Source organism: Protopterus annectens, chromosome 6.part0, assembly GCF_019279795.1.
Source record: "Protopterus annectens isolate FY-2018-M chromosome 6.part0, PAN1.0, whole genome shotgun sequence".
Lineage (NCBI taxonomy): Eukaryota > Metazoa > Chordata > Ceratodontiformes > Protopteridae > Protopterus > Protopterus annectens.
This window is the reverse complement of record NC_056737.1, coordinates 309,523,079-309,549,885: the sequence shown is the minus strand read 5'-3', so window position 1 is coordinate 309,549,885 and position 26,807 is coordinate 309,523,079. Positions and strand designations below refer to the sequence as shown.

The following is a 26,807-nucleotide window of genomic DNA, read 5'->3' as shown; positions in this document are numbered from 1 at the left end:
TTGGAATAGTCCCTGATGGATAACTCAAAGGGCAACTAGCCAAAAATCAGGCCACTCATTTGCATTTTCTAGCCAATCAACTGTGGCACTTGTCAATGCAAACACTCAAGGTAGGGGGTCAAGGGTGAACCTCTAAGCCACTCCATCATCCAAAGCAGATGAGCAGACACGTGACAAACTCTTTGCTTGTCAAAGCTTAACTTAACACAAACATGAGGGAGAAGTGGCGTTTGAGAAACTAATCTCCATTAGGGCTACACAGGCAACTATCCTCCATTTTTTCCTGGCTTACTGACAGTACTCCAGAAGACAGCTGAGGTGGTAATGGTTGTATTCATCACCTCAGGTGGTGTGTACAACCCTCAGACTGATCAATGCACAATGAGGTTTTAAATGCTGCCAGAATCCTGCAAGTGAACTAGAAAATAACATTCTCCCCTAAAAATCTTCAAGTGGCCTGGCTGAACTGCTAATGCTTTGATAGTACTACACCTCATGCTCTTCTCACAAGTAGTTTAGACAATAAGTGTGTAGGCCTTTTTTCTGATCAGTCATCCATATGGATATCTGAAAGGTACATCTTTAGGCATCAAATATAGGAACTTTTCACTGAGTCAGACTTCAGCTCTAACAGCAGCAGTGCAGCAAAGAACTGTTAGGTTCAGGTTGTAGGCATGTTCTCCTACCGCAGTTTGTGCTACGGTAAAGCACTCACCCATCTATTCCTTAAAACCTGAGGAAAGATCATCCAAAAGGGGAAAAAAATGCTGAACTGCAAGAGAAGAGGGAAAAAAAAAAACAATGACAGACTGAACAAGCACCAGCGGTGTCAAGCTGTTACTGCTGTTATAACATGCCGTGCCACTACTAACCAAATTAATATACATCAAATATACATCTGCTTACATCTACCATATCAGAAAAGAAAACAAATTCTCAAAAGACATTTTAATTTCCATTAAAATGGATTTCCACTAAGTCCACTCCTTAATAGATGGAGACATTCACCCTAATCCTGGTCCAAACCCTTCCCTACTCACCACAAGTAGCAACCAATACAAGACAACCCCCATTCCTTCAACCAAACCCTCCAAATCTCTCTCAATAGCCCATCTAAACATACTTAGTATTTGCAACAAAATACCTCAAGCTCATGCCCTTCTAGATGTCCATCAGTTTGACATCCTCTGTTTAACAGAAACTTGGCTTAAACCCACGATAAAATATAATGAAATTATCCCCCCAGGTTATAGTATTTTTCGAAAAGATCGCACAACCAAAAAAGGTGGTGGGGTAGCAATTCTCTACAAATCAGGACTACAAATTACTATCTTAAATCCCAACCTACCCTCAGACAATAATGCAGAAATAATTATTTTCAGACTACAGCTTAACTCCAATAAATCATTAAACATCATCTGCTCCTATGTTCCCCCAAGTAAAAATCAAAGTATACTAGAAGACATACTAAACTGGCTTTCTTCATACCTCCCCACAGGAAACCAAAATCCTAGGTGACTTTAACATAGACTGGAATTTATGTACCCACACTAACCCATCCACCCTTATCAACCTGTATGGTTACTCACAAGCCATAAACTCCCCTACCAGAAGAAATAAACTTAATAATAAAGAAAGCATCCTGGATTGGATACTAACAAATAGCCCACATTAAAAATATACAACAGGAACCCTCCCAGATGACCTCAGCGACCACTCTCTAATATATATTATCAGACATAAAACAAACCTTACTATCCCAATTACCATTAGAACGACCCGATCCAAAAAACATTTTGACCCCAATCTGTTCCAAACCGAACTTAAGCAGTGTAACTGGTCACCTCTTAAATCTCTCCCTATAAATGAAGCAGTTAATCACTTCAATAACACTTTCCTAGCAATCCTGGACCATCATGCCCCAATTCGCTCTATAAGAATCAAAACCAAACCAGCTCCATGGCTCTCAAATCATACTAGGAAACTAATCCATAGCAGAAATAAATCTTGGGCAAAATGGCATTCCACAAAGAATAGTTCCGATCACCAAACCTTTAGACAACTAAGAAACGTAACAAAAAAGCTATCCTACAAGATAAAAAGAACTTTTACATCCAATTACAACAATCATCTCTTAAACAACCACAAAAATTTTGGACTACTATTAACACACTTCTGTCCCCAGGCAAAACAGTCACACCTAATCCATTAGGCTCCAACCCTGATTGCCCAACACAAACAGCAAATGACTAACTCTTTCTTTACTACCTCTATACTAAATCTAGCTAACCATTTAACCCCTGACACCTCTAAACTCCACATTCCTAACTCCACTCCTCCCCCATTATTCCACCTGGAACCTATACCCACTTCCTATATCTGCTCCCTACTCCAAAAATTACAACCTACTACCCCCTCGGCTAACAAACTACCAGCAGAATTCCTCCAAATAGGAGCCAAAGCTATTGCCTACCCCATCTCCATATTAATCAATAGAACCATAAAAGAAGGCACTATACCATCTATCTGGAAAATCTCATACATTATTCCTCTTCACAAAGGTGGAAACTCCATTGAGTTCTCCAACTTTTGCCCCACAGCCCTACTCTCCCCCTCTTGCTAAAATAATGGAGAAGTGTATCCACAAACAATTACTAAACCACCTACTCCTTCATAATCTCCTAGCTAACTGTCAGCATGGTTTCCGACCATTTCATAGTTCCACCACAGCCTTGTTATCCTTTACTAACTGTTATCAACAAGAATCGCAATAAAAATATCCTTACCTCTGCTTTCTTTGTTAACCTATCAAAAGCCTTCGACATGGTTAATCACCAACTTCTCCTCCACCTATTGAAGTCCATCTCTCTTGACACTCCTGCTATGAACTGGTTTACATCCTACCTCGAAAATAGACAACAGGCAGTTCTCTGGCAAAACCATCTTTCAGACCTCCTTCCCACCTCCCTAGGTGTCCCCCAGGGCTCCATATTAGGTCCTCTACTGTTTTCCATTTTCATAAACGACCTTCATCTTTCTACTCCACTCTCTACTTGCATTCAATATGCAGATGACTCTACTATCATCTGTTCAGGCTCATCCCAAACCGAACTTCATTCTCTCACACAAAAAGCTTTCAGCACAATAGAAGAATGGTTCTCTAACCATTGTCTTCTCCTTAACCCAAAAAAAACTAAACTTCTGCTCTTCACACCCTCCCACTTGCCTACCCCTCTTCATTTCACACTCATATCCAGCAATGGTACCCTCATTTCTCCAGATCCCACCACCAAACTCCTAGGAATTACTATTGATAACCACCTAAATTTTGACGCACACATGAATACTACAGTAAAGTCTATTAACAGAAAACTTGGATCCCTATATAGAATCAAACCTTTCCTTACTCTAGAAGCCAGAACCACAATAGCTAGAACCCACTTAATCTCTACCCTATTATATGCTTCCTCCACACATACCAATCTTTCGAAAAACAACCTCAACAAACTTTCTAAATTATATAACAATATAGCCAGATTTGCCAAAAACTCTCCATATAGGACTCATCACTGTCAGAACCTAAAACAACTAGGTTGGCTTGAACTCCCCCACCAATTACAATTTAACCAACTTATAATAGCTTACAAAGCCCTACATCAACCCAATAACATCCCAATTCTTTCCACCCTCATAATGCCATATAAGAACCTGAAGAATCTACGCTCCTCTAACAAAATGCTGATTCACACTACCCTATCAAAAAACTCAGCTGGTGACTCTCTATTCTCTAACTCAGCTGGTAAAATATGGAATCTATTACCACGTGACCTAACTACCCAGACCTCTCTCTCACTATTTACAGCAAACCTAAGACTTTTCTTCACTAACCACTGGTTATGTTCTTGTACCAACCCTGACTAACTGTCTACCCTTAAAGCATCTGTTACTCTCAAAACCATAATATATTTATCCATTATCCTGTTTCATACATCTCACTATAGACTAACCTTCTTACCTTTTTACTAATCTTGCGAGTCATGACTACTATTTGTCATGTTTGACTTTTTCTACTGTTTTTGAAAATTGTTAACTTTAGGATCTAAATCTGTTAATGTCATTTTTCTAATTTTGAATGTCATATTTTATATGTTTTTATATATATATATGTTTTTTCTGGAGCTTTTCTCCATGGGCCTCTATTGAAAATGGACATGTATCCAGTTAGACTAGCCCGGTCAACAAATGTAAAATAAATAAATAAATAAAACAAAAAATATACTTCAATAACAGCTGATGACAAACCAAACTTCCTTTCGTTTGGTAAGAAACATTTTTAAAAGAAATAATCGGAAAGAATCCACTGAGGCATACTGCATTCATAACACTGAATGTATGGTACTGCCAACTTCCTGAAGTACATGCAGATTTACAGACCATTTAAATCTATTTTGTTGCAGTAAATAACTTGCCACCTACCAAAAGAACCTTCTCAGACTCTTGGATATTCCATGTTCGATTCCTCTGATTTATGTAACTGTAAAAGGGATGAAAATAAGGAAAAGTGTTAAAACATTAAGCTAGGTCCACATCTGAAAAAATATAACATTAGCTCAACAAATCTAAAGCTACATTTGTTTAGTTAAGACACTATAAAAAAGATTTAAACAGTATAAACTGAAGTGAGGGACTGCATACAAAAATTGTGCAGCACTCAAAAATGGCACCCTAAAAAGATGGATATACTAGATGTTGGATGAGTCTGACAATACAACCCTGAAAACAAGTACAGTGAATGCAACTGCCAAAGCTGTTGACAGACAATTAAACATAGCCATGTACTCACCATAACACCTAATCTTGGGAAAGGCCCTTGAGGTACTACAAATGAAACTTTTCTGGATAACGTTTACAAATTAAAATTGTTATGCCTGGATACAACTCTTGATTTTTTTGCTCAAGAATTGTGGACCAAGACAAAAAAAACCTAGGGACTAAACTTAAAAAAAAATCGGGGCAATTTTTTAATATACTAGTTTGTGTAAAATGGATTTTATATCAACATGCATTTTTCTGGGCAGTAAGTATGGAATTCTAATACCTGGCTTCACTCACTGACAATAATTCAGTTAATTACCAGAAAATGTTTGTTAATGGTTAAAAGATCTCGCACCAGATCACCTGCAGCCAAATTCCATGTCCTATACATGGTTAGCGTTGTCGCCAAACAGCAAGAGGTTCTCCCATTCAATTCTCGACTGGAGCGCCTTCAGTGTGGAATCTGCATGTCCTCCCCGCAGTTGAGTGACATTAAAGACATGCAGGTAGGTGCGAGCATGAATGGGTTGTGCCTTCTTTGAAGGTTGGGCGTCGGGCTGGCAACTCGGCACTGTAAAAATCCACTGCCAATAATTAGCAGACCGGAGTTCCTCTGTGATGACACCTAACCGGGCAAAGCCAAAAGACATTTTTAATTGTCCTATACACCTTTTCTCCACAGAACTGATCTAACTTGCTTTTAAAGGAATGTCAATTTGGAAACACTTGTGTATCAATGGGCAACTTATTTCATCTTCTGCCTAAACTGACCTGAAAGAAAAATACATAGTTTACTCTTCATTTCCCTCAGATGCAGGTGCAGTTAATTATGTCTAGTTATGTTTTCATGTTCCAAAAGAGGGCTATTCAAATGCTACCTACAAATTCTGTTTTGACACTTGAAAACCCAATTTCCCCCCTAAAAATTCTAATAGAGAACAAACAGTAAGTTTCTCCTCATAAAAAAGTATGTACTTACTATAACGACAGAAACGTGTTGCCTTTTTCTATCTGGTTCATCTTTTTGGTTGATGGATCAGAAACTGTCCATTTTCCAAAGACTTCAGCATGCCAGGTTCCACCTCCTCCATCCTCAACCCACTGCTCCACCAAAACTACCCCAAGATCGAGCTGGTCGTCCTCCACTTACAAAATTCAGGATACAGAACCCAGAAGGGAAAAACAGAGACAATTGACTCCAATAAGAGAGGATATGCAATCTCCCTGGCTTAATTATCTCATGAACAAGAAGTCTGCTATTATGGTGGGGGCAGGAGGGGATGGGGGAAGGCAGAACCAGATGGAAACAGAACATTGACTTACCGTTACAGTGAGTATATAACTTTCATATTCGAGGTTGTATTTTCTGTCTGGGGTTCAACCTGTGGCACAGAGTCCCAGCCAAATAGCATCTAGAGTGGTCATAGAGAAATACTGTGCAATACTGTAGCACCAAAGGAAGCTCTAGACTTCAAATGAATAACCAATTTGCCGTGAGATATGAACTTGTGATGACAAACTCAAGTAGCAGCCACATAGATATTATCCAAAGCAACTTGAAAAAGGCTGTAGAAGGTGCCATAGCTCTAGTAGCTCTGACCTTTGGGTTTGTGACACAAAGGTTTCACCTTCAAACTATACCCAAAGGAAATACAATCAGATAGCCATTTGGAGAGACAGGACACAAGCACACCCAGTCGAACCTCTGAAAAGGAAATAAACAACTAAATATACTTTCTAAAGGACGCTTACTATCCAAATAAAACCTCAATTGCCTAAGGACATCAAGACAATAGCCCGAGAAGAAGACAAGCTGGAGGACAATTAACAGCTTGAGAAAAGAAGCTGGAGGCTTCAATAAGAAAGCAAGATATCTGCCATACACCAAAGATTCGATAATCTGGACAGTGGAAGTTTTGCAATCCGGGAGATAGTGTCAAAGTGACAACCTATAAACTCTAGGGTCTGAACAAGATGAAGACTGGACTTTTGATGGCTGACCGAGATCCCCACGGAACTGTAGAGATGGAGTAAGGTGTCCCTGGCCCTAAGGATGCCCTCATGGGGGCAGTTAGGAGCCAATTGTCCAGATAAGGAAAGACCTGGAACCCCTGCAACCTAAGCAAGACTGCTACTACTACCATACACTTCGTGAACACCCAAGGGGTAGTGGCAAGACTAAATGACAGTGCTCTGAAACGGCAAAGATCTGTCCCTAGCCAGAAGTGCAGAAACTTAATGGCTCACACTGCAATCCTTATCTAGTGATAAGTATCCATCAGGTCAAGTCGAACACATCCAGTTGTCCTCCAACAAAATCGGACAGAATTATCTGCACTGTGACCATCCAGAACATGGCCTGTTTCACAAACTGATTCAACTTGCTCAAGGCCAAAATTGACCTAAAGTTGTTTTTCTTTGGGAACAAAAAAGAACCCTGAACAAACCCCTGATCCTCGTTGGTCTGGTGGGACCTCCTCGATGACTCGATTTGCTAGCAGCTTCTGAATTTCAATAGCTGCCGCTCTTCTCTGATGGGCTGGCATGTCTTGAAGCCTTTTGAGATTTACATTTGGAATTTGCAAAAACCTGAAATGAACAGCCTCTAGATAGGACTCCTAACATCCATGCTTCACAGGTGATGGTCTCCCAATCTTGATGGTGTACAGCCAGCTGATACCCCAACTGCCTCCAGCGCAAGACAGTCCGGCAACGCTTTAGGACTGTTGAAAGGACCTACCAGAGAAAACTCCTAGAAGTCTTGGTTCTGTGCACTGCCCCTGCGGCAAGTGTAGTGTCCATTGTGGTTGGGGGATACCCAAAAGCTTCTCGAAAGGACAGGTGTGATTTCTTAAAAGACATAGATCTTCCTCCCTTCTGGTACTGAGAGAAGGTCATTCAAGGGTAGCAAAATCAACTTCAACAGCACTGTCTTTCCATCTTGCTCGCTTCTTGATAAAGTATCCTTAACTTTCAGCCCGAAAAGGTATCAGCCATCAAATGGAGCATTGAAGGACACCTTGAAGCAGTTCACAAAGCCATACAACCATAACCAAGTGTGGCAATGCTGGTGCCAGCCACTCAGGACATGCCATCAGATGTATTTGGATAGCAGATGCATGGACAAGTTAGCAATGGATTGCATGGTGGACAGCAGAGTCTTCGCAGTATGCTGTGTCTTAACCACTAGGCACTTCTGATGCAATGTCCTGCTAAGTCTGATCAAGTGAGCTAGATATATTAGCGCCCACAGAGTAAATCTGGCTGAAGGATAGACACTCTTCCCTAAGCTGTCTAATGTCCAGGATTCTCTATTCTGAGATGGACCCAAGAACTTTCCTCCAAAATGTCCTTTTTTATGGCCACTGTCACTGTGACTGCATCCATGGCAGGACCTTTACTCCAGTGTTGTCAATCTTTGGGAGGGGCGAGAATCTTGTCAGTCTATCTGGGATTGGTTCCACTGTATCGTGCTCCTTCCACTCCCTTAGGGACACCAAGTCAATAAGTGCATCTAAAGGGGGCACCACCTAGGATGTGGATGGGAAAACTCCAAAGGCCTCCTAAAATACCAACTCCTCTGGAGAAGGGGCTTCAGCAGTCCAACCCCATGCTGGTAAAGGAGTTCCAAAAAACTGCCAAAGGAGGAGTCTTTCTGGGGAGATTTGGCAGACCCCTAATCCTTCCTTGAGATCTACATTCTCAGTGAGGGACTCTTCAGGTGAGTCCAGGTGCTTCCTCTTGTGCTTCTTACCTGAAATGTCTCACCATGGAGACTCTGGGAAGGGAGGAGAGACGAGACTGGGAGCCCTACAGAAAGAGCGGAGTGGAGACCACCCTAAGCGAACAGTCCCAGAGAAAGTGGAGTAGTGGTCACAGGCACAAACGTGGAAGTGGGAGGGATACCATTTGTACTTGATCACATTCTCTCTCTCACCTGATGGAACAGCATCATTTCAAATACTTTGAAAGGAGAGGCAGAAGCAGACAGACTAAAACCAGCAGACCTAAGATCCAAAGACCCCAGGATCGCATCAGAATCTGGAGCCACTCAACCATGTCTCGATGCAGAGACCATAGCCAAACTATCAAGGACAGAGTCCTGAGAGGGAAGGATGACCTAGAAACAGGAACCTTTGAACCTGACCAGATGACCACTGCCTTGACCCACTGGATTCAAGGTCCACCCAGCTCAGACACCAACAGAATCAAGGAAACAAAGGTAGGGATCGGAGTTAAAATCAGCCAGGCCATCTGATCCGATTCTAAAGAATGAAAAACAAATGGCTCTGATGACCTCTGATCCATATGGCCAAAGGCAGGAAGCCAGGGAATAGCTTTGAGACAAGGGCCCAGAGCCAAAAGAATGAGGAATTACTTCAAGCTTTCCAAAGATTGGGATGACCAAGACAACAAAGCAATCAAGGAAGGTTTGGAAGATTACTGACTGGATAACAGCTACTACTTGTGGACCCGGGACAGGGATGCTCGGATCCAAGGGGAAGATGGGGAGGACTTCAGCAAAAACTCCTATGGAGAAGGGAGAAAAGGCCCATCTCAAAGGGACCCCTTTTGTCAGAAAGGAACTTGGCACACTAATGGCAAGGGATGGAGCTCTGCCCGCAACCAGAAACACAGGGGATTGGCTACCGAGGTGAGGGAGCCAGAGAACCTCGGCTCCCAAGGTGAGGGAGCCAGAGAACCTCGGCTCCCAAGGTGAGGGAGCCGGAGAACCTCAGCTCCCAAGGTGAGGGAGCCGGAGAACCTCGGCTCCCAAGGTGAGGGAGCCGGAGAACCTCAGCTCCCAAGGTGAGGGAGCCAGAGAACCTCGACTCCCGAGGTGAGGGAATCGAAGGAGATTGTCTCTGGAGGTACTGGCCCTAAAGGTGATCAGCTCCGAGATGCCAAAGCTGACAGTGGAGTTGAAGCTGCTGGGGGATCAGAGGGTCTTGGGACCTTCGGACTCAGCAGACCAGAACTGGAAGAGGGAACTGACCTCTTATAGTCCCCACTGGACACTTTGGGGTCCTTGGAGCCCTTTATGACCCCAATCCAACTTATCTCATTTACTACAGGATGCTGAAGAGTCAACTGAAGGGTTTATCTCATTTACTAGAGGATGCTGAAGAGACAACCGAAGGGAGGAAAAGTACAGTTGTGTACACTTACCATAAATGTAGATGTTCGAATGTATTCACTGTTGCAGCCATTACATTTGGGCAATCTGCTGGCAGGTTGCCATCAGTCGACCTGATAAACAAAGTCTTGGGTCCTGCGTCGGTTGCTGTCCCTTCTTCCATGACATCAGGTTATCAGGGGTATAAAACATGCAGCCGATGTCATTACATTAGTTTTTCTTGCCCCAGATGTCAGGTGCCCCCAAAATGGGGAGCAAATAAAATTAAACACACAAAAAATATACCTCCAACCAAAAGCAAATACACCAAAAGGGCTTTTAAGCATACTGAAAGAAAGTAGAGGTGTAGCCAGAGACAAATAGGGGGCTGGAGGGACAGTAACCAGGACTGCAACAGTGAATACACTCTAACATCTACATTTATGGTAAGTGTACACAACTGTACTATGTTCTTAGTGTTTCACTGTTGCAGTCATTACATTTGGGTAGATTCCCAAAGCTATGGTTGGGTGGAGGGAATTATACAGCATTAGGAACAGCTATAAGGCCCTGCAGAACAGCAGTGGCAAAGTCAGCTCTGGATTTAGAGAAAAGTGGTAAATGGTAATGTTTGGTGAAAGTATGAACTGAGCTCCAGGTAGCAAATTCTAGAATGTCCCTGGTAGGAACACTTCTGAGAATGGCTGTTGAAGTAGATGCAGCCCTGGTGGAATGGGATCTGATCCCCTGGGGGATAGTTTTTCCATGGTGCTTATAGCAGAAACAAATACAATGGCTTATCCATTTGGAAATGGTTTGCTTTGAAATAGCCTTTCTCTCTGCCCCTGCAGCAAATGCCACCAGCAGTTGTTCAGATTTTCTTTGAGATTTTGTCCTGTTTAAGTAAAATCTAAGTTGTGTGTACATCCAATGAATGCAGAATAAGCTCCCCCTTGTTCTGCGGATTGGGAAAGAAAGTTGGTAAATGAATGGTCTGATTAAGAGCCACACTGGATACCACCTTAGGCATGAAGGACGGATTGGTCCTGAGAGATACCCTCCCTGTCCGCATGAAAAATGATGAAAGGCTCCACTGCCATAAAAGCCTGTAATTTGGAAATCCTTCTAGCTGAAGTGACTGCTAAAAGGAAAGCTGTTTTCCAGGAGAAAAATTTTAAGTCTGCAGTAGCAGCTGGCTCGAAAGGAGGGAGAGTGAAAATTGAGGTCCCAGGCAGGGGTTGGAGCTCTCCTGGGTGGTCTTAAGGTTTTGGCCCCTCTGAGACAACTGCTTTAGCAGAGGGTGAGGGGAGGTTCTGTGTTGTAATGAGCTGAAATGGCTGAGGCATGGATTTTTATGGAAGAAAAGGACAGGCCCTTGTGAAGCATATCTCAGTTAAGTATTGCAAAATTTGAGGAATGTTGGGCACTGCTGCGCTTATCCCTTGAGATTGATTCCTGGCACAGAATCTTTTCCATTTGTCAAATGACATCCATCACAGGTTTGCCAAAGGATGCTAAGGGTGAATTTAGGTGATTACCCACGCTGCAAGATTCAAAGTTTGGAGCGGAGTGTGCAGAGTTTGGTTTTCTGCTGAGACAGTAAGTAAGGTGTCTGAGGGCAGGTGCCATGGTGGTAGGTGTGACATACTGCGCAGAAGTGGGTACCAGTATTGGCGAGGCCAGTCTGGAGCAATCAAATTCATTTTTGGTTTGTCCTGTTTGACTTTCAGTAGAAGTTTGGAGAGCAGAGGCAGAGGGGGGAAAAGGCATGGACTGATACGTTTTTCCAGCTGAAGGACAGAGCATCCACTTTCCAGGCTTTTTTGTGATGAGTTCTTGTGCAAAATTTGTCCAACTGATAGTTGGTGAGGCAAAAGGATCTATGTCTGGGCTCCCCCATTTGCGTGTCAACATGTTGAAAATCCGTGGTTTCAGTTTCCATTCCTGTTGGTCCATGAGATTTTTGCTTAGTTCGTCTGCCAGAGTATTCAGCTTTCCTGGCAGGAAGTGAGCTTGTAGTTGTACTTGGTAAGTCAAGGCCATGTTCCACAATGCCATGGCTAGTCTGCAAATGGGGTAGGAGTGTGTACCCCACTGCTTGTTTATGTACCACATAATCGTGGTGTTGTCCGTCTTTATCAGTAATTGTCCTGGATGAAGGTAGTCCTTGAAGGTTGTCAATGCATTCTGTACAGCTAGCATTTTTTTTTGATTGTCAGGACACAGGAAGGCTCCAGCAATGATATCAGAGTGCTCTTCAGACTATCTGGAGATATACAGAGCTGAGTATATTTTTCTGGCACTTCAGAGTTGTGTACTGGTAATTGTTTGACTAATTTTATATTGTTGCTGGCTGACTTCAGAGTTGTGCAGTGTTATTTTTGCTTCATTTTATAGTTTCTCAGATCTCTGCTGAATGTGTTGGTTTTCCCATAACCACCCTCCCTATTCCTGTCTTCTTGTTTAAATTTGGAGGCTTTTGCAGTTGCCCGCCCCCACTGTAGAGTTGATCTGGACACTCTTCCCAGTCCCATCTCTTTACCTCATTCTACATAATAGACTCCTTCTGCACTTGTTTTTAGTCATTTTTAATTTAATTGCATTTTTTAAACTGTTTGGTCTAACATTGCTACACACTGAATATTGTCTTTCCCTGGCACGAACTGGGCCTGCAGTTGTATATTGTGTTTCAAACAAAGATCCCATAGATTCATAGCCAGTCTGCACAGAGTGCGTGCCTCCTTGCTTGTTTATGTACCACATAACTGTGGTGTTGTCTGTCCTTATTAGCAGGTGACCCTGTTGAAGGAAAGGCTTGAAAGCCTCGATTGCATGTATCACTGCCAGCATTTCCTTTTGGTTTATGTGCATTTGCAGCTGTCCTTGAGACCACAGCCCTTGGATATATCTGTCCTCCATGTGCGCTCCCCAACCTCGGTCTGAAGCGTCCGTGGTGATGGTTTGGCTTGCTTTTGGTTTGAAGAAAGGCAACCCTCTGTTGATCTGGCAGGCTTGAGCCCACCACAGGAATTCCTTTTGAAGGCAAGGTATGATTGGCATCAGAGTTTCTAAGTTGTGACTATGCTGAGTCCATACACTCCTTAGGTACCATTGCAATCTTCTCATATGTAGCCTGGCTTGTGGAATTAGTATTATGCAGGATGCCATGAAACCCAGGGCCTGCAGGATCTTCCTTGCAGTTAGCTGAGTTTGTCTTGTCAGATTTTTGAAGTAATCTGAAAGTTGTTTCTGTTTTTCTTCTGTGAGAAAGGCCATCTGGGTGGTTGTATCTAGATCTGCACCCAAAAAGGTTATCCTTTGGGATGGTACAAGTCTTGATTTTTGGATGTTGACTGTGTATCCCAAGGCCTGTAATAGCTGGATGGCATAGTCCAAGTCCTTTAACAAATTTGTCTTGCTGTCCGCTTGTATCAAGCAGTCGTCCAGATATGGGTAGATTTGAATCCCCTGAAGTCTGCAGTGTGCAATTACCGATGCCAGGCATTTCGTGAATACTCTGGGTGCAGTAGATAAGCCAAAGGGCAATGCTGAGAATTGATAATGCTCTGATCCTGCAAGAAATCTGAGGTGTCTTCTGCAACTTTGTCGAATGGGGACATGCAGGTATGCCTCCTTGAGATCTAGAGTCACCAGCCAAGACTCCTTGTCCAGCATGGGAAGAAGCTGCTGTAGGGTCAGCATCTTGAATTTCGGCACAATGAGGTAAGTGTTCAGTGCGGACAGATCTAGAATAGGCCTCCATTGATTTTCTTTCCTTGGAACAAGGAATAACCTTGAATAGAAACCTTGGCCTTGTTCTGAGAGAGGAACCTTCTCTATGGCTTTCATTTCCAGTAATTTGCTGATTTGTTTCAAAGCCTCTGCCCTCTGACTTGGTGGCAGGTCTGGCATTCCTCTTCTTTTTGGCAATGTGTGGAAATGGAACCTGTATCCTTTGTTTATTATTTGCAGTGTCCATGAGTCCCTTGTAATGTAATGCCAATTTTCTGAAAATAAAGAAAGTTTTCCGCCCAATGGTGCTTCTAATTGAGCCCTGGTTGGCGGAGTCAAAAATAAGTCATTGTGTTTGTCCTGGTGTAGCAGTTGTTGTTGCTGTTCCTGCAGTACCTCTCTGGCTGGGTGGTTGCCACTGACGTCCTCTGTAGTGGCCTCTAGCTTGCCCTCTACCTCTGGTACGCCTGTTCCTGCCTCTCTGTGATATGTCTGAGTCCGGAAAGGACCAATTCTTAGTAGGCAAATTTCTGCTGAATCTCGGTGGTTGTACCTGCAGAAAGCCCTTGACTGTTTGCACAGATTTTGCCTTTTCTTCAAACTTCTTTAAGACCTCCTGGACCGTGGAACCAAATAATTTTTGTTTATCCATTGGAGCATCCAGGAGCTTAGCTTTAACATGGTCCGGTACAGATTGTTCCTTCAACCAGGCATGCCTTCGTATAACAGCCCCAGTCATTGCTGACCTACATGAAGCTTCCAGTGCATCATAACCACATTGCAAAAAATGGTTGTGAACCTGCTGTGAGTTATGTACCAGATCCTAAAGAGATTTACGGTCAAGGGGCTCAGAGGAGGAAAGCTTCTTATACAATTCATCTAACAAATACTCTTGGTACTGAATCATATGGAATTGACAATTTAATGCCCTCATAGAAAGAGTTGCAGAAGTATAAACTTTCTTTCCCCATCGCTCTAAAGCTCTAGATTCCCTTTCAGAAGGTAAAGGATTTTTAGCAGTGGCAGCTGCAACCCCTTTTGGGCCCTGTGAAATGGTTTCTGGGTCTGCAGTGTGGGCCTTGTACAGGTGAAAATGAGAATCTGGGACCCTGTAGTACCTATCAGGTTTGGCAGGAGCCGGAGGGAGAGAATCAGGGGCTGTACTAGCATCAGAGTACACATCATCAATAACATTCAAAACAGGAGGTATAGCCAAAGGCCTATGCTGAGGTAAATGCAAAAAAGGTCCTTAATCTTTTTCTGGAATCAGAAAATTCCTGGCCCTGCCATTGGAAATGTTCTCTCATAGAATGCAGTGTCTCACCAAATGAAAACTCTTCAGGAGGGGAGGCCGAAGGAATAGATTCTTCAGCATCAGAATCCTCGTAGGCCGAATAAGCCTCCTGCTGGTGCTCTGACAACACAGATTCATCCGTAGACTCATCTGAAGAGTGGGGGTCAGAGGGCTCAACCCTGGGCCTTTTGTCTGGAGGTGGAAGAGAGCCCCTGTCCGGGTGAGGTTGAGAACCTCTAATTAAGGAGATTAGATCCTCTGCTAGGCTGAGAATTTGAGTGCTGGTAGAAGGCCTCTGAGAGATAGACTTGGGAGGCAAATCTTTGGCAAGCTTGGCAGCTTTAGCCCTAGAGAAGGCCTTAATGGACATGGATGCAGGGGGTCTGGCTGCACCACGTGCAGGGGTGGACTTGTCTAAAGGAATGGTGTCGGACATGTCCTGGACACCGGTTTCCGTAGGTAGTTCAGTAACCGACTCGGCCGGAGCCTCCGGGGCCGAGGAAGTCGGTTGTAAGGTTTCGGCAACAGAAGTACAGAGGACTCTGTTTCAGCCGAAACCGAGACACTCGCGGTAGGCCTGACCTTGGTTTCAGCCGAAACCGCGGGCCGCGAGGGTCGGTCCTTGTCCTTCCGTTTTTTGACTACATGGGAAGTCGGAGTCTCCGACGGCATTATATACGCAAAGTTAGCCCCAAAATATTCCTCTGCAAACTCCGACCGACGCCTAAGCGTTCGTCGGTTGAAGGAAGCACAGGCAAAGCAGGCCAAGACGTCGTGGTCCGGGCCTAAGCAAGGGAGGCAGTAAGAGTGGAAATCCTTATGAGGTATTTGTTTCCCACAAGTTAAACAATTATTCACTTTATCTGACATCGGCTGAGGCAAGAAAGAGTCCCCAACGGGGTACTTAGCTTTTTCGAAGTCTTCGGTAGCTGAATCAAAGGAGCTGGCCGACCGGCACTTGCGAACTGCTTCTGCTTCGGGCACCGCGCGGCAAGAAAGACTGGGGAAGATGGCGTCAGCTGATGCTTTTATACCCCAGACGCTCTGACATCGTGGAAAGTGCGACATCAGCCGAGGCCAGACCCAGACTTTGGAATCCGGCCGACCGAAGGGCTGCCTGAGGCAGGACAACCCATATGTTATGACTGCAGATGCATCCTTGAAGGACATCAGCTCTTGTACTCACTTTCCTCACTTAGAGTGGAAAATAGTTTTTTTTTTTATTCAGGCATGTCCAAGGGTCAGCTCCTAGTGTTCTCTCCTGTCTATCTGATGAATTTGGGCATCTCGGGGTAATGCAGAAATTGCCTCATGTACAAAGACAACCCTCTCCTCCTACCATCCAACACTACAATCCGTGAGAGATGCACTTATCTAGCCAAACTGGAGGTAAAGCTCTCTCCAATCAAGACTGAACTTGACAGTCAAGAGGAGAAGGTAAACACTTGCACCACACCACACTCATCACACAGTCTCACAAAATCTACACCACCAAAATCCACACATAGAAACACAAAAACAATTGCAGAGGCTCTCAATAATAATCTGTCTAAGCAACAGAGACCTCCAAAGTAGAAACGCAAGCAACCTCCATCCCCCAACACAACCCAAATGACACATAGCCCACAGACTCAGTGTGCCACTCAACCACAGCCAATAAGGCAAAACTACGTACCCAACACACTAGTCAGTCATAGGTGACTCTATAGTCAGGCACACTGATGTCCCACTCACCAGGCTAAACAAGGAAAAAGTTACTGTCAGCTGCCTGTCGGGTGCCAGGATCCGCCACATAACCCACGCATTCAGGTCACTCCACAAGTACAAATATGACTCTGTCATTGTCCATGTTGGTGTGAGCGACCTGAGACTCACCTCCCTGGACAACATGAAAAGAGACATGAAGAGCTCTCCGATCTTGTAGCCCAGGCAGGTATGACCCTAGCCCTGAGTAGCATTCTGCCATCACCCAGAATGATGCCGCAGTACAAGGACAAAATGATTGACTTCAATAATTGGCTAAGCTTCTGGTGCCATTCTAAAGGGATCCAGTATCTGTCTGCCTGGGATGACATGATCGACAGACCATGAGGCTCTGCCAGAGATAGCCTGCACCTGTCACCCCTGGGATTCCGGATACTGGCTAAGGTTCTTGCCGCCCCTATAGTGCCTTTTTTAGGCAAGGTTCAAATGACAAATTCACCACCGTAACAGGCAAGCAAAAACTGAGGGTGATGCTCCTCAATGTTAGAAGTCTAAATCTCAATATGCACTCAATCGAGGTACTCCTTAAAATGGAGAACATCGATATCTGTGCAGTGACTGAGACCTGGTTCAAGGCTCCAGAGAGCACCCCTGTACTACCAGGCTATAACGCATACCACACTTTTCAGCCATGTAACCTGGACTGGAACACCAAAGGTGGAGGTGTGTCTATATTCATTAAGGATATCCACACCTCCAGGCTAGTTGCTCAGCATAATGCAGCCAAGGTTATCCAAGTGCAACTAACTCTGGGCAAAACTGCAATCCAAATTGTAGCTTGCTACAGATTACCCACCATGCCTCAGGATTCCCACTCCTCTTTTCTTGATGTACTGGAAAATATTAGGGTTCAACCAAACACCCTAATAATGGGTGATTTCAACTACCCCACCATTAACTGAGAAAACTACTCATGTACCAACTCCTTCGCTGAACGTTTTCTGGAATTCATAAACTCCAATGCCCTGGATCAACTTATCCACACCCCCACCAGGGGCAACAATATCCTAGATCTAGTCATTACCAACATGAGTGACTGGTGTTCCACACCTGAAGTCAATGCCTCATTGGTCCGATCTGACCATAAGCTAATTACCCTAGATAACCACATCCTGCCCCCACCCGCCATTAAGGAAACCATGGTAAAAAATTTCTCCAAAGCCAACTTCATGCTTTTTAAGACAGAAGTGGTGAACTTCATGACACCCATGCAGATGGACAATACAGTTATGACTACTGAATCCTACACAATTGCACTTTATAAGAACTTGCATGATTGCATGGATCGTGCTATCCCAAACAGAACCAAGATGCTATCCTCCAAAAAAAGGACGCCAATCTGGTGGTCCCCTGCCATAAACAAACTGTACAACAGAAGGAAGAAACTGTTGTAAAAGAGAGTAAAATCCCATGAGTGGAGGAGCTCCCTGGTCAGCCTCAGTAAGAAGCTGCGATCCCTGATAAAATCCTCCAAAGCTAGTTACAAAAACAATAAACAGAACATGCCGGAGGGATAGCTTCTTGTCCCAGAGACTTCCCATACTCTGGAATAAACTACCTATCTATATCAAACAAAGCTCCTCATTAGCACTCTTCAAGAAAAAACTTGATGATTGGATGGGAAATAGGAAATTCACCCTGGGGATCACCTCTGTGACTCTGCTCGACAGTGGCACAGGAAAAAATAATTTTATTGGGTGGCAAAAGCCAGGGTACATTTTTGGCTGGGCTTGTTTAGGTCTCAGGGCAGATAGCCTAGTAACTACCTATGAAGATGCATTTGCTTTGGGCTCCATTTGCACGGAATGCACTTCCCTGCCAGATGAGCCCCCCCCCCCAAGCATAGTCTGATACGTCTGTAGTTAGGGTTTGGGCGGTAGGGAGTGGTGTGAATGACAGTCCCTTGTTTTGGTAGCAGGCCTCTGCCCACCAAAGGAACTCTAGTTGCAGGCAAGGTATGATAGGAATCATTGTTTCCAGGCTGTGACAATGTTGACTTCATAAACTTTTGAAGTACCACTGAAGTTTCCTCATATGCAGTCTTGCATATGGAATTGAAGAATGCAGGAGGCCATGAACCTCAAGGCTTGCAGAATTTGTCTTGCACATAGCAGGGTTTTTGTGGCCACCTGTTTGAAGTAAATCACCAAATGAATTTGCTTTTCTAGTGTAAGGAAAGACATCTGGCCAGCTGTATTCAAGCTTGCACCCAGGAATGCAATTTTTTGAGAGCGTACCAGTTGCGATTTCTTTTCGTTTATAGTGTACCCTAGACAAGTTAGAACCCTTTTTACAAACGCCAGATGTTTTAGAAGAATGTCCTTGTTTTCTGCCTGAATTAGACAACTGTCCAGGTATGGATATATTTGAATATTTATTTGCCTGCAAAATGCAATTACTGGAGCCGGGCACTTTGACCCTGGGCGCAGTAGATAAGCCAAAGGGCAGTGCAGAGAACTGGTAATGCAAGTAGCCTGCTTTGAAGTGGAGGGATGTTCTGCAAGATTCCCTGATTGGGATATGCAGGTAAGCCTCTTTTAAATCTAGAGTTGCCAACCAGGCATCTTTGTCTGTCTAGCATAGGAAGTAACTGGTGAAGAGTCAGCATCTTGAATTTTGGAATGTCCAGAAAGGTGGTTAGAGTAGTTAAGTCCAGAATTGGACGCCATGATTTGTCTTTTCTGGGTACTAGGAAAAGTCTTGAATAGAAACCTTGTCCCTTTTCCTCTTCTGGTACTAGTTGAATAGTCCTCAATGTTCATGAGGGAAAGTACTTGTTTCTGGGCTTCTGCCCACTGATTTGGGGGCAGGTCTGGCCATCCGTTTGGAATTGGCAACGTGTGGAAATGAAACTGTATCCCTGGGATACTATATTTAAAACCCATTTGTCCTGGGTTATACGTTGCCATTTTCTTGCATGAAGAGCCAGTTTTCCCCCCAAAGGGGCGGCTAAAAGGCAAGTGCTTGGTAAGTGTAAAGGGAAGTCATTGAGACTGCTTACCATAAGGAGGTGTCTTGTTTCCAGATTTGGAAGATGATGCACCCCATTGTTTTATTATGACTTTTATTATGAAAGTCCCTTGGGACTGAAACCTGGTGCCTTTGGAATGTCTGGGTTTGACTTGAGTGGCTCTCGAAGGAACTGGAAAGGACCAGTTCTTAGTAGGCCAGTGCCTACTAAATCTTGGAGGTTGCACTTGTAAGAAATCTTTCACAGTTTGCATAGATTTAGCTTTATCTTCCATCTTTTTTATAACTTCTTCAGTCTTACTACCAAAAAGACGGTCCTGTTGTAAAGGAGCATCCAACAATTTTGCTTTAACAGGATCAGGCAGAGTTTGCTCTTTGAGCCGAGCATGCTTTCTTAGCACAGACCCAGTTACAGCAGCCCTGCAAGAGGCCTCCAAAGAATCAAAACCACATTGCAAAGTATGTTTTCCAACTTGTTCAGCTCAATGCAATAGATCCTGTAAATCTTTATTTTCCACACAGTCAGAAATTTACATCATTTTCTGTTTAAGCAGTCCCATGATATGCTGTTGATATTTTAAGCATATGAAATTGACAGTTTAAAGCCCTGATTGCCAAGGTTGAGAAGTGTAAACCTTCTTACCCCATCTATCCAACGCCCTGGAATCTCTATCAGAAGGGGTGGGATTTTTAGCAGTAGAAGCCTTAATGCCCTTGGGACCCTGAGAAATGGTTTCAGGATCCGCAACAGGATTTTTGAAAAGGAATTTGTGGGAGTCAGGAACCCTGTAGTATCTGTCTGGCTTACAAGGAGCCAAAGGCAGAGAATCAGGAGCCATACTAGATTCTGAAAAAACATCATCAACAATGTCTAGAACAGGAGGTATAGCCAAGGCCTATGCTGAGGAAGAAGAAGAAAATCCCTAAGTCTCTTTTTAGATTCAGAAAAATCTGGACTTTCCCAGTGGAAATGTTCCCTTAAGGTATGCAAAGTTTCCCCAAAAGAAAAATCCTCAGAAGGAATGGAATCTTCTGCATCAGAGGCCTCATAAGTAGGTATAGACAATTCCTGTTCATTAGAAGAATCAGAAGAAATAGAGTCCTGTTCAGAGGATTCATAGTCAATTATCTTGCCTAGACCTCTTAGAAGGGGGGGGGGGGGGTTGACTACCCCTGATCAGAGTAATTAAATCTTCAGCCATTTTGATCATTTGGTTCTTAGGCATAGGGGCCTGCACTTGTGGCCTAGGTGTCTTTTTTTAGACATAGGTCGAGATTTTGGCCTTAGTTTTGAAGATGGCATCGGTCTAATATACAAATCTGTAAGCCTGAAAACACCCTCAGAAGCCGGTGCCTGCACAGCGACTCCGGACCCATCCAAGGTAGAGACATCCGCAGGTTCCATAGTTGAAACAGCTCGCGGCATACCAGACTCCGAATGGGTCTCAGTAGAGACCTGTGAATCAGAATTAGCGGCTATCAAGGGCTGCGAAAGCGCCTCTCTGAGTACCGGCGAACTGGCGACTGGCTTAGGAGAAGCACCGTCGGCAGTTCTGGACCTCAACGGCATGTCTCTGTCTTTTTCTTTGCGTTTTTTTAGGTATTCCGGTAGTCAGATTGGTAACCGACATTTCTGGATAATTAAAGAGTGAGCCAAAATATTTAGAAGCAAAAATGTAGCGACGTTTAATAGTGCATTGATTAAATAAAGCACAGAACCGACAGCAAGGTATGTCGTGGTCAGGGCCTAGGCAAGGAATACAGTACAAATGGAAATCCTTATGAGGTATTTGCTTCCCACAAGTAATGCAATGATTAACTTTTACTGACATGGGAAAGGAGCAAGAAAAAGTTTCCCCAACGGGGTACTTACCTTCTTAGTTGAAGACTTCGGATCTGAAACTCGAAAACGAAAATTTCAGGAGTCGGCCGACCAGCACTTGCGAACTGCTTCTGCTTCGGGCACCACGTGGCAAGAAAGACTAATGTAATGGCGTCGGCTGCATGTTTTATAGCCCTGACAACCTGACGTCATGGAAGAAGGGACAGCAACTGACACAGGACCCAAGACTTTGTTAATCAGGCCGACTGAGGGCAACCTGCCAGCAGATTACCTAAATGTAATGGCTGCAACAGTGAAACACTAAGAACATTCCTCAAGCATCAACCTGGCCCTCCTCATATTAATGGCTCAAGTGCTAAAACCCTCAAACAGAACAAGAGGAATGAAGATGAGCAGCCCCCCAAGACAACCAATATCCTGAGAAGGGAGTACATGCCCACAAAACACATTTCTTAAATAATTTACCCATCCGAAAAGACAGTTAAACAACACTAACTTACAACCAACCTAACTAATCCTAACATACAAAGACCACAACACACTAGACAGGAAAAAACAACCCTGTCACAAGAACCTAATCAAAAAAACACTATTCTTACACCTAATACTAGTATACACTAAATTTTATCTAAACTACCTAAATCACACAAAAGGAAAAGTACAGTTTTGTACCTACCATAAATGTAGATGTCCGATAGATATGCAACTGCAGTCATAACATATGGGTTGTCCTGCCTCAGGCAGCCCTCGGTCGGCCGGATTCCAAAGTCTGGGTCCGGCGTCGGCCGGAGTCGCCTCCTCTCCGACGTCACAACGGCTGGAGTATAAAGGCCTCTGGCAACGCCATGTTCTTCAGTGTTTCTTGCCCCAGATGCCAGGTGCCCTCCAAGGAAGGCTAAATTTGGTGAATGGATAAACCATTCCAGACATGCACAACAGTAATAAACAGATACACCATAAAAAGTACCCCCAGCTAATAGGAATAGGGGTAGTGGACCCTAAAAGAAAGTTGCAGAGGGGTAGGAGGGAGGGAAAATCCGACTGCAGTTGCATATCTATCGGACATCTACATTTATGGTAGGTACAAAACTGTACTATGTCCTTCAAGAATGTAACTGCAGTCATAACATATGGGTTGAATACCATAGCCAAGCTGGGGGTGGTTGGAACTAATAAAGAGATGGTGTAGCTATAATGCCCTGCAGGACTGCCGAAGCAAAGCCTGCTCGGGATATGGAGTATAAAGGCAGGTTGTAGTGCTTGGTAAATGTACACACGGAGCTCCATGTAGCAGCCTCTAGAATGTCCTTTGTAGCCACTCCTCTTAGGAAAGCTGTGGATGTGGCTATAGCCCTGGTGGAGTGTGGCCTAATATTGGCTGGCACACCTTTTCCATGAAAGGAATAGCAGAATCTGATGCAGTGTCCAATCCATTTTGAAATTGTTTGTTTGGAGATTGCTTTTCCTTGAACTCCAGCAGCATAGGCTACGAACAGTTGGTCAGACTTTCTGGTGGTCTTTGTTCTGTCCAAGTAGTAGCGGAGTTGTCTGTGTATGTCCAAAGTATGCAGCAGCTTTTCCCCCTTGTTTTGAGGATTGGGGAAGAAAGTAGGCAGGTGAATGGCTTGATTTAGAGACACCCTGGAAATTACTTTTGGCATGAAAGAAGGATTGGTCCTTAGGGAGACTCTGTCCTGATGAAAAATGAGAAAGGGAGGTACTGCCATGAGTGCCTGTATCTCAGAGACTCTTCTTGCTGATGTTACTGCCAATAGGAAAACAGTTTTCCAGGAGAGAAATTGCATTTCTGCAGATGCTGCTGGTTCCAAAGGGGGAAGAGTTAATTTTTCCAAGACGAAATTGAGGTCCCATGCAGGCACTGGTGGTTTTCTGGGAGGTTTGATATTGTTTATCCCTCTTAGAAACTGTCTCAGCAAGGGATGTGAGAACGCAGGTGGATCACAACTGTATTTTGCTGAGATTGCTGAAGCGTGGATCTTTATGGAAGAATATGAGAGACCAGTATGAAACAATTCTGCCAAGTATTCTAATATCTGAGGTATGCTCAATACTGTTGCATCCTGACCCTTGTTGGCATTCCAGATGATGAATCTCTTCCACTTGGCTGAATAGGTCTTTCTGGTGGAAGGTCTGCGTGCTTCCAGTAGAATCTCTTGAACTTCTTTGGAAAGAGAGATATCGGAAGAAGTTATGGTAACCTCCAGGCTGTCAGATGCAATGTTTGCAGGTTTTGATGAACAGTCCTGTAATTGTGCTGGGTTAGAAGCAGAGGTCATAGAGGCAGAGGCCACGGCTTGGTCCGAGTTATGCTCAACAGCAATGGGTACCAGTGCTGCCTTGGCCAGTCTGGAGCTATCAAAATGCCTGTTGGTCGTTCTGCTTTGATCTTCAGCATCACCTTGGTCAGCAGTGGTAGAGGAGGGAATGCATAAATTGTAAGGGAATTCCAGCTGAAGGAGAGAGCATCCGTTTTCCAGGCTAGAGGATGGTGAGTTCTTGTACAAAACTTTTCCAGGTGATGGTTCAGGTGAGAAGCAAAGAGATCTATGTCCGGTCTTCCCCATGCCCTTGTTATTTGGGAGAAAATGTGAGGATGCAGCATCCATTCGTGTGGATCCCAGAAATTTCTGCTCAGCTTGTCCGCCAGAACATTGTCCTTGCCTGGCACAAACTGGGAGTGTAAGTGGATCTTCAGGCTCAGGGACTTTTCCCAAAGAATCATTGCTAATCTGCAGAGGGGATAAGAATGAGTGCCTCCCTGCTTGTTTATATACCACATAACCGTGGTGTTGTCTGTCCTTATTAGCAAATGTCCTTGTTGAAGTGATTTTTCAAAAGTCTCGATTGCACGTATCACTGCCAACATCTCTTTTCGATTTATGTGCAGATGCCATTCCCTTGGGTTCCATTGCCCTTGGATGCATATGTCCTCCATGTGCGCCCCCCATCCATGATCTGAGGCGTCTGTTGTAATGATTTGACCTGCTTGAGGTATGTTGAAAGACATGCCTTGGTTTAACTGACTTGCTTGAGCCCACCACAAGAATTCTCTTTGCAGACATGGAATAAGTGGGATTACGTCCTCTAGGCTTTGGCTGTGTTGTGACCATAAGCTTTTTAAGTACCATTGCAGCTTTCTCATATGAAGTCTTGCCAAAGTATCAGAAGAATGCAGGATGCCATGAACCCCAGGGCCTGCAGGATTTTCCTTGCAGTCAGCTGGGACAGCTTTGCTAGGCCTTTGAAGTAGTCTGGTAACTGCTCTTGTTTTTCTTCTGTGAGGAAGGCCATTTGTGTGTTTGTGTCCAATTTGGCTCCCAGGAAAATAATCTGTCGGGATGGCAGTAGCCTTGATTTTTGAATGTTGACTGTGTATCCCAAGGCCTGTAGTAATTGAATGACATAGTCCAGGTTTGTTATCAAGGTTTGCTTGTTGTCTGCTTGTATCAGGCAGTCGTCCAGGTAGGGGTATATTTGAATCCCCTGGAGTCTGCAGTTTGCAACTACTGATGCCAGGCATTTCGTGAACACTCTGGGCGCAGTAGATAAGCCAAATGGTAATGCTGAGAATTGATAATGCTCTGTCCCTGCAAGAAATCTCAGAGGTATCTTCTGCAACTGTGTCTGATTGGGACATGCAGGTATGCCTCCTTGAGGTCCACAGTGACCAGCCAAGACCCCTTGCCCAGCATGGGAAGGAGTTGCTGTAACATCAGCATTTTGAACTTTGGCACAATGAGAAAAGTATTTAGAGTAGACAAGTCCAGTATAGGCCTCCATTTGTTTTCTTTTCTTGGAACAAGGAACAGTCTTGAGTAAAATCCCTGGCCTTGTTCCTGAGGAGGGACCTTTTCTATTGCTTTTATGCTTAGCAGCTTTGAAACTTGAATGAGTGCCTCTGCCCTTTGATGATGTGGCAGGTTTGGCATGCCTTGTCTTATTGGTAAAGTATGGAAGTGGAATCTGTATCCTTTGTCTATTAAATCCAGAATCCAGTTGTCCTTGGTTAAGATATGCCAGTTGTTTGAGAATAAGGATAATTTTCCGCCTAAAGGTGCTTCTCTTTGAGCTTTGGTAGGCGGCGAGAAAGTCAAGTCATTGTGATTGTCCTTGTGGTGCAGCTGGACTGGCTGCGCCACTTCTTTGATTTGGTGATTGCCATTGGCGGCCCCTGTAGGACCGTCGGTTTTGCCCTCTACCTCGAGCACGCCTGTTTTTTCCCCTTTGAAACTTGTCAGTGTCTGGAAAGGACCAATTCTTCGAAGGCCAATTCCTGCTGAATCTGGGTGGCTGAACCTGGAGGAAATCTTTGACTGTCTGAACTGACTTTGCCTTTTCCTCAATGGACTTCAACACATCTTGTGCATTAGCACCAAAAAGCTTTTATTTTCCAGAGGTGCATCAAGTAACTTTACCTTAACATGGTCTGGCAGTGGCTGTTCTTTTAACCAAGCATGTCTACGCATATCAGCCCGTGTCATAGCTGCCCTACATGAAGACTCCAATGCATCATAACCACACTGTAGAAAATGATTGTTAACCTGCTGAGTGTTATGGACCAGATCCTGCAATGCCTTTCTATCAATAGACTCAGGAGAGGCTAGCTTTTTCTGTAAATCATCCAGTAAATAATCCTGGTACTGAAACATATGAAAAAGGCAGTTAAGTGACCTCATGGCAAGGGTGGTAGAGGTATAAACTTTTTTACCCCATCTCTCCAGGGACCTCGCTTCCCTATCCGCTGGCAGTGGATTCTTGGCTGAGGAAGTAGCCACCCCTTTGGGGCCCTGTGCAATAGTTTCAAGATCCACAGAGTGGGCCTTAAAAAGATGCTTGTGAGTGTCAGGGACCCTGTAATATCTGTCCGGCTTGACAGGAGCAGGAGGGAGAGAATCAGGGTTAGCACTGGAGTCGGAGAAAACATCATCCAGGACATCCATAACTGGAGGGATAGCTAAAGGCCTGTGCTGGAGTAACTTGAGGAAGGTACGTAGCCTTTTCCTAGAATCAGAAAATTCCTGAACCTGCCACTTGAAATGCTCCCTCATAGAGTGGAGGACTTCACCGAATGAAAAATCCTCTGGAGTAGAGGCAGAGGGAATTGACTCCTCGGCATCAGAGTCCTCATAGGCCTGGAAGGATTCTTCTTGTGTATCTGAATGCTCAGAATCCCCAGAGGCTTCATCTGAAGAGAGGTTGTCAGTCTGCTCAGTTCTAGGCCTTTTCTCTGCAGGCGGCTGAGAACCTCTGTC

The 26,807-nt window shown here is 44.2% G+C and overlaps 1 protein-coding gene across 1 annotated transcript in view; it reads right to left on the bottom strand.

The window, feature by feature from the left end:
• The window catches only part of RTF1 (RTF1 homolog, Paf1/RNA polymerase II complex component), a 2,150,039-nt gene that overhangs the window by 810,726 nt on the left and 1,312,506 nt on the right, over positions 1 to 26,807 (bottom strand). Inside the window, exon 14 of the mRNA XM_044074060.1 lies at positions 4,477 to 4,534. Coding sequence (XP_043929995.1) covers positions 4,477 to 4,534 — 58 coding nt within the window. The remainder of the gene's footprint in view (positions 1 to 4,476; positions 4,535 to 26,807) is intronic.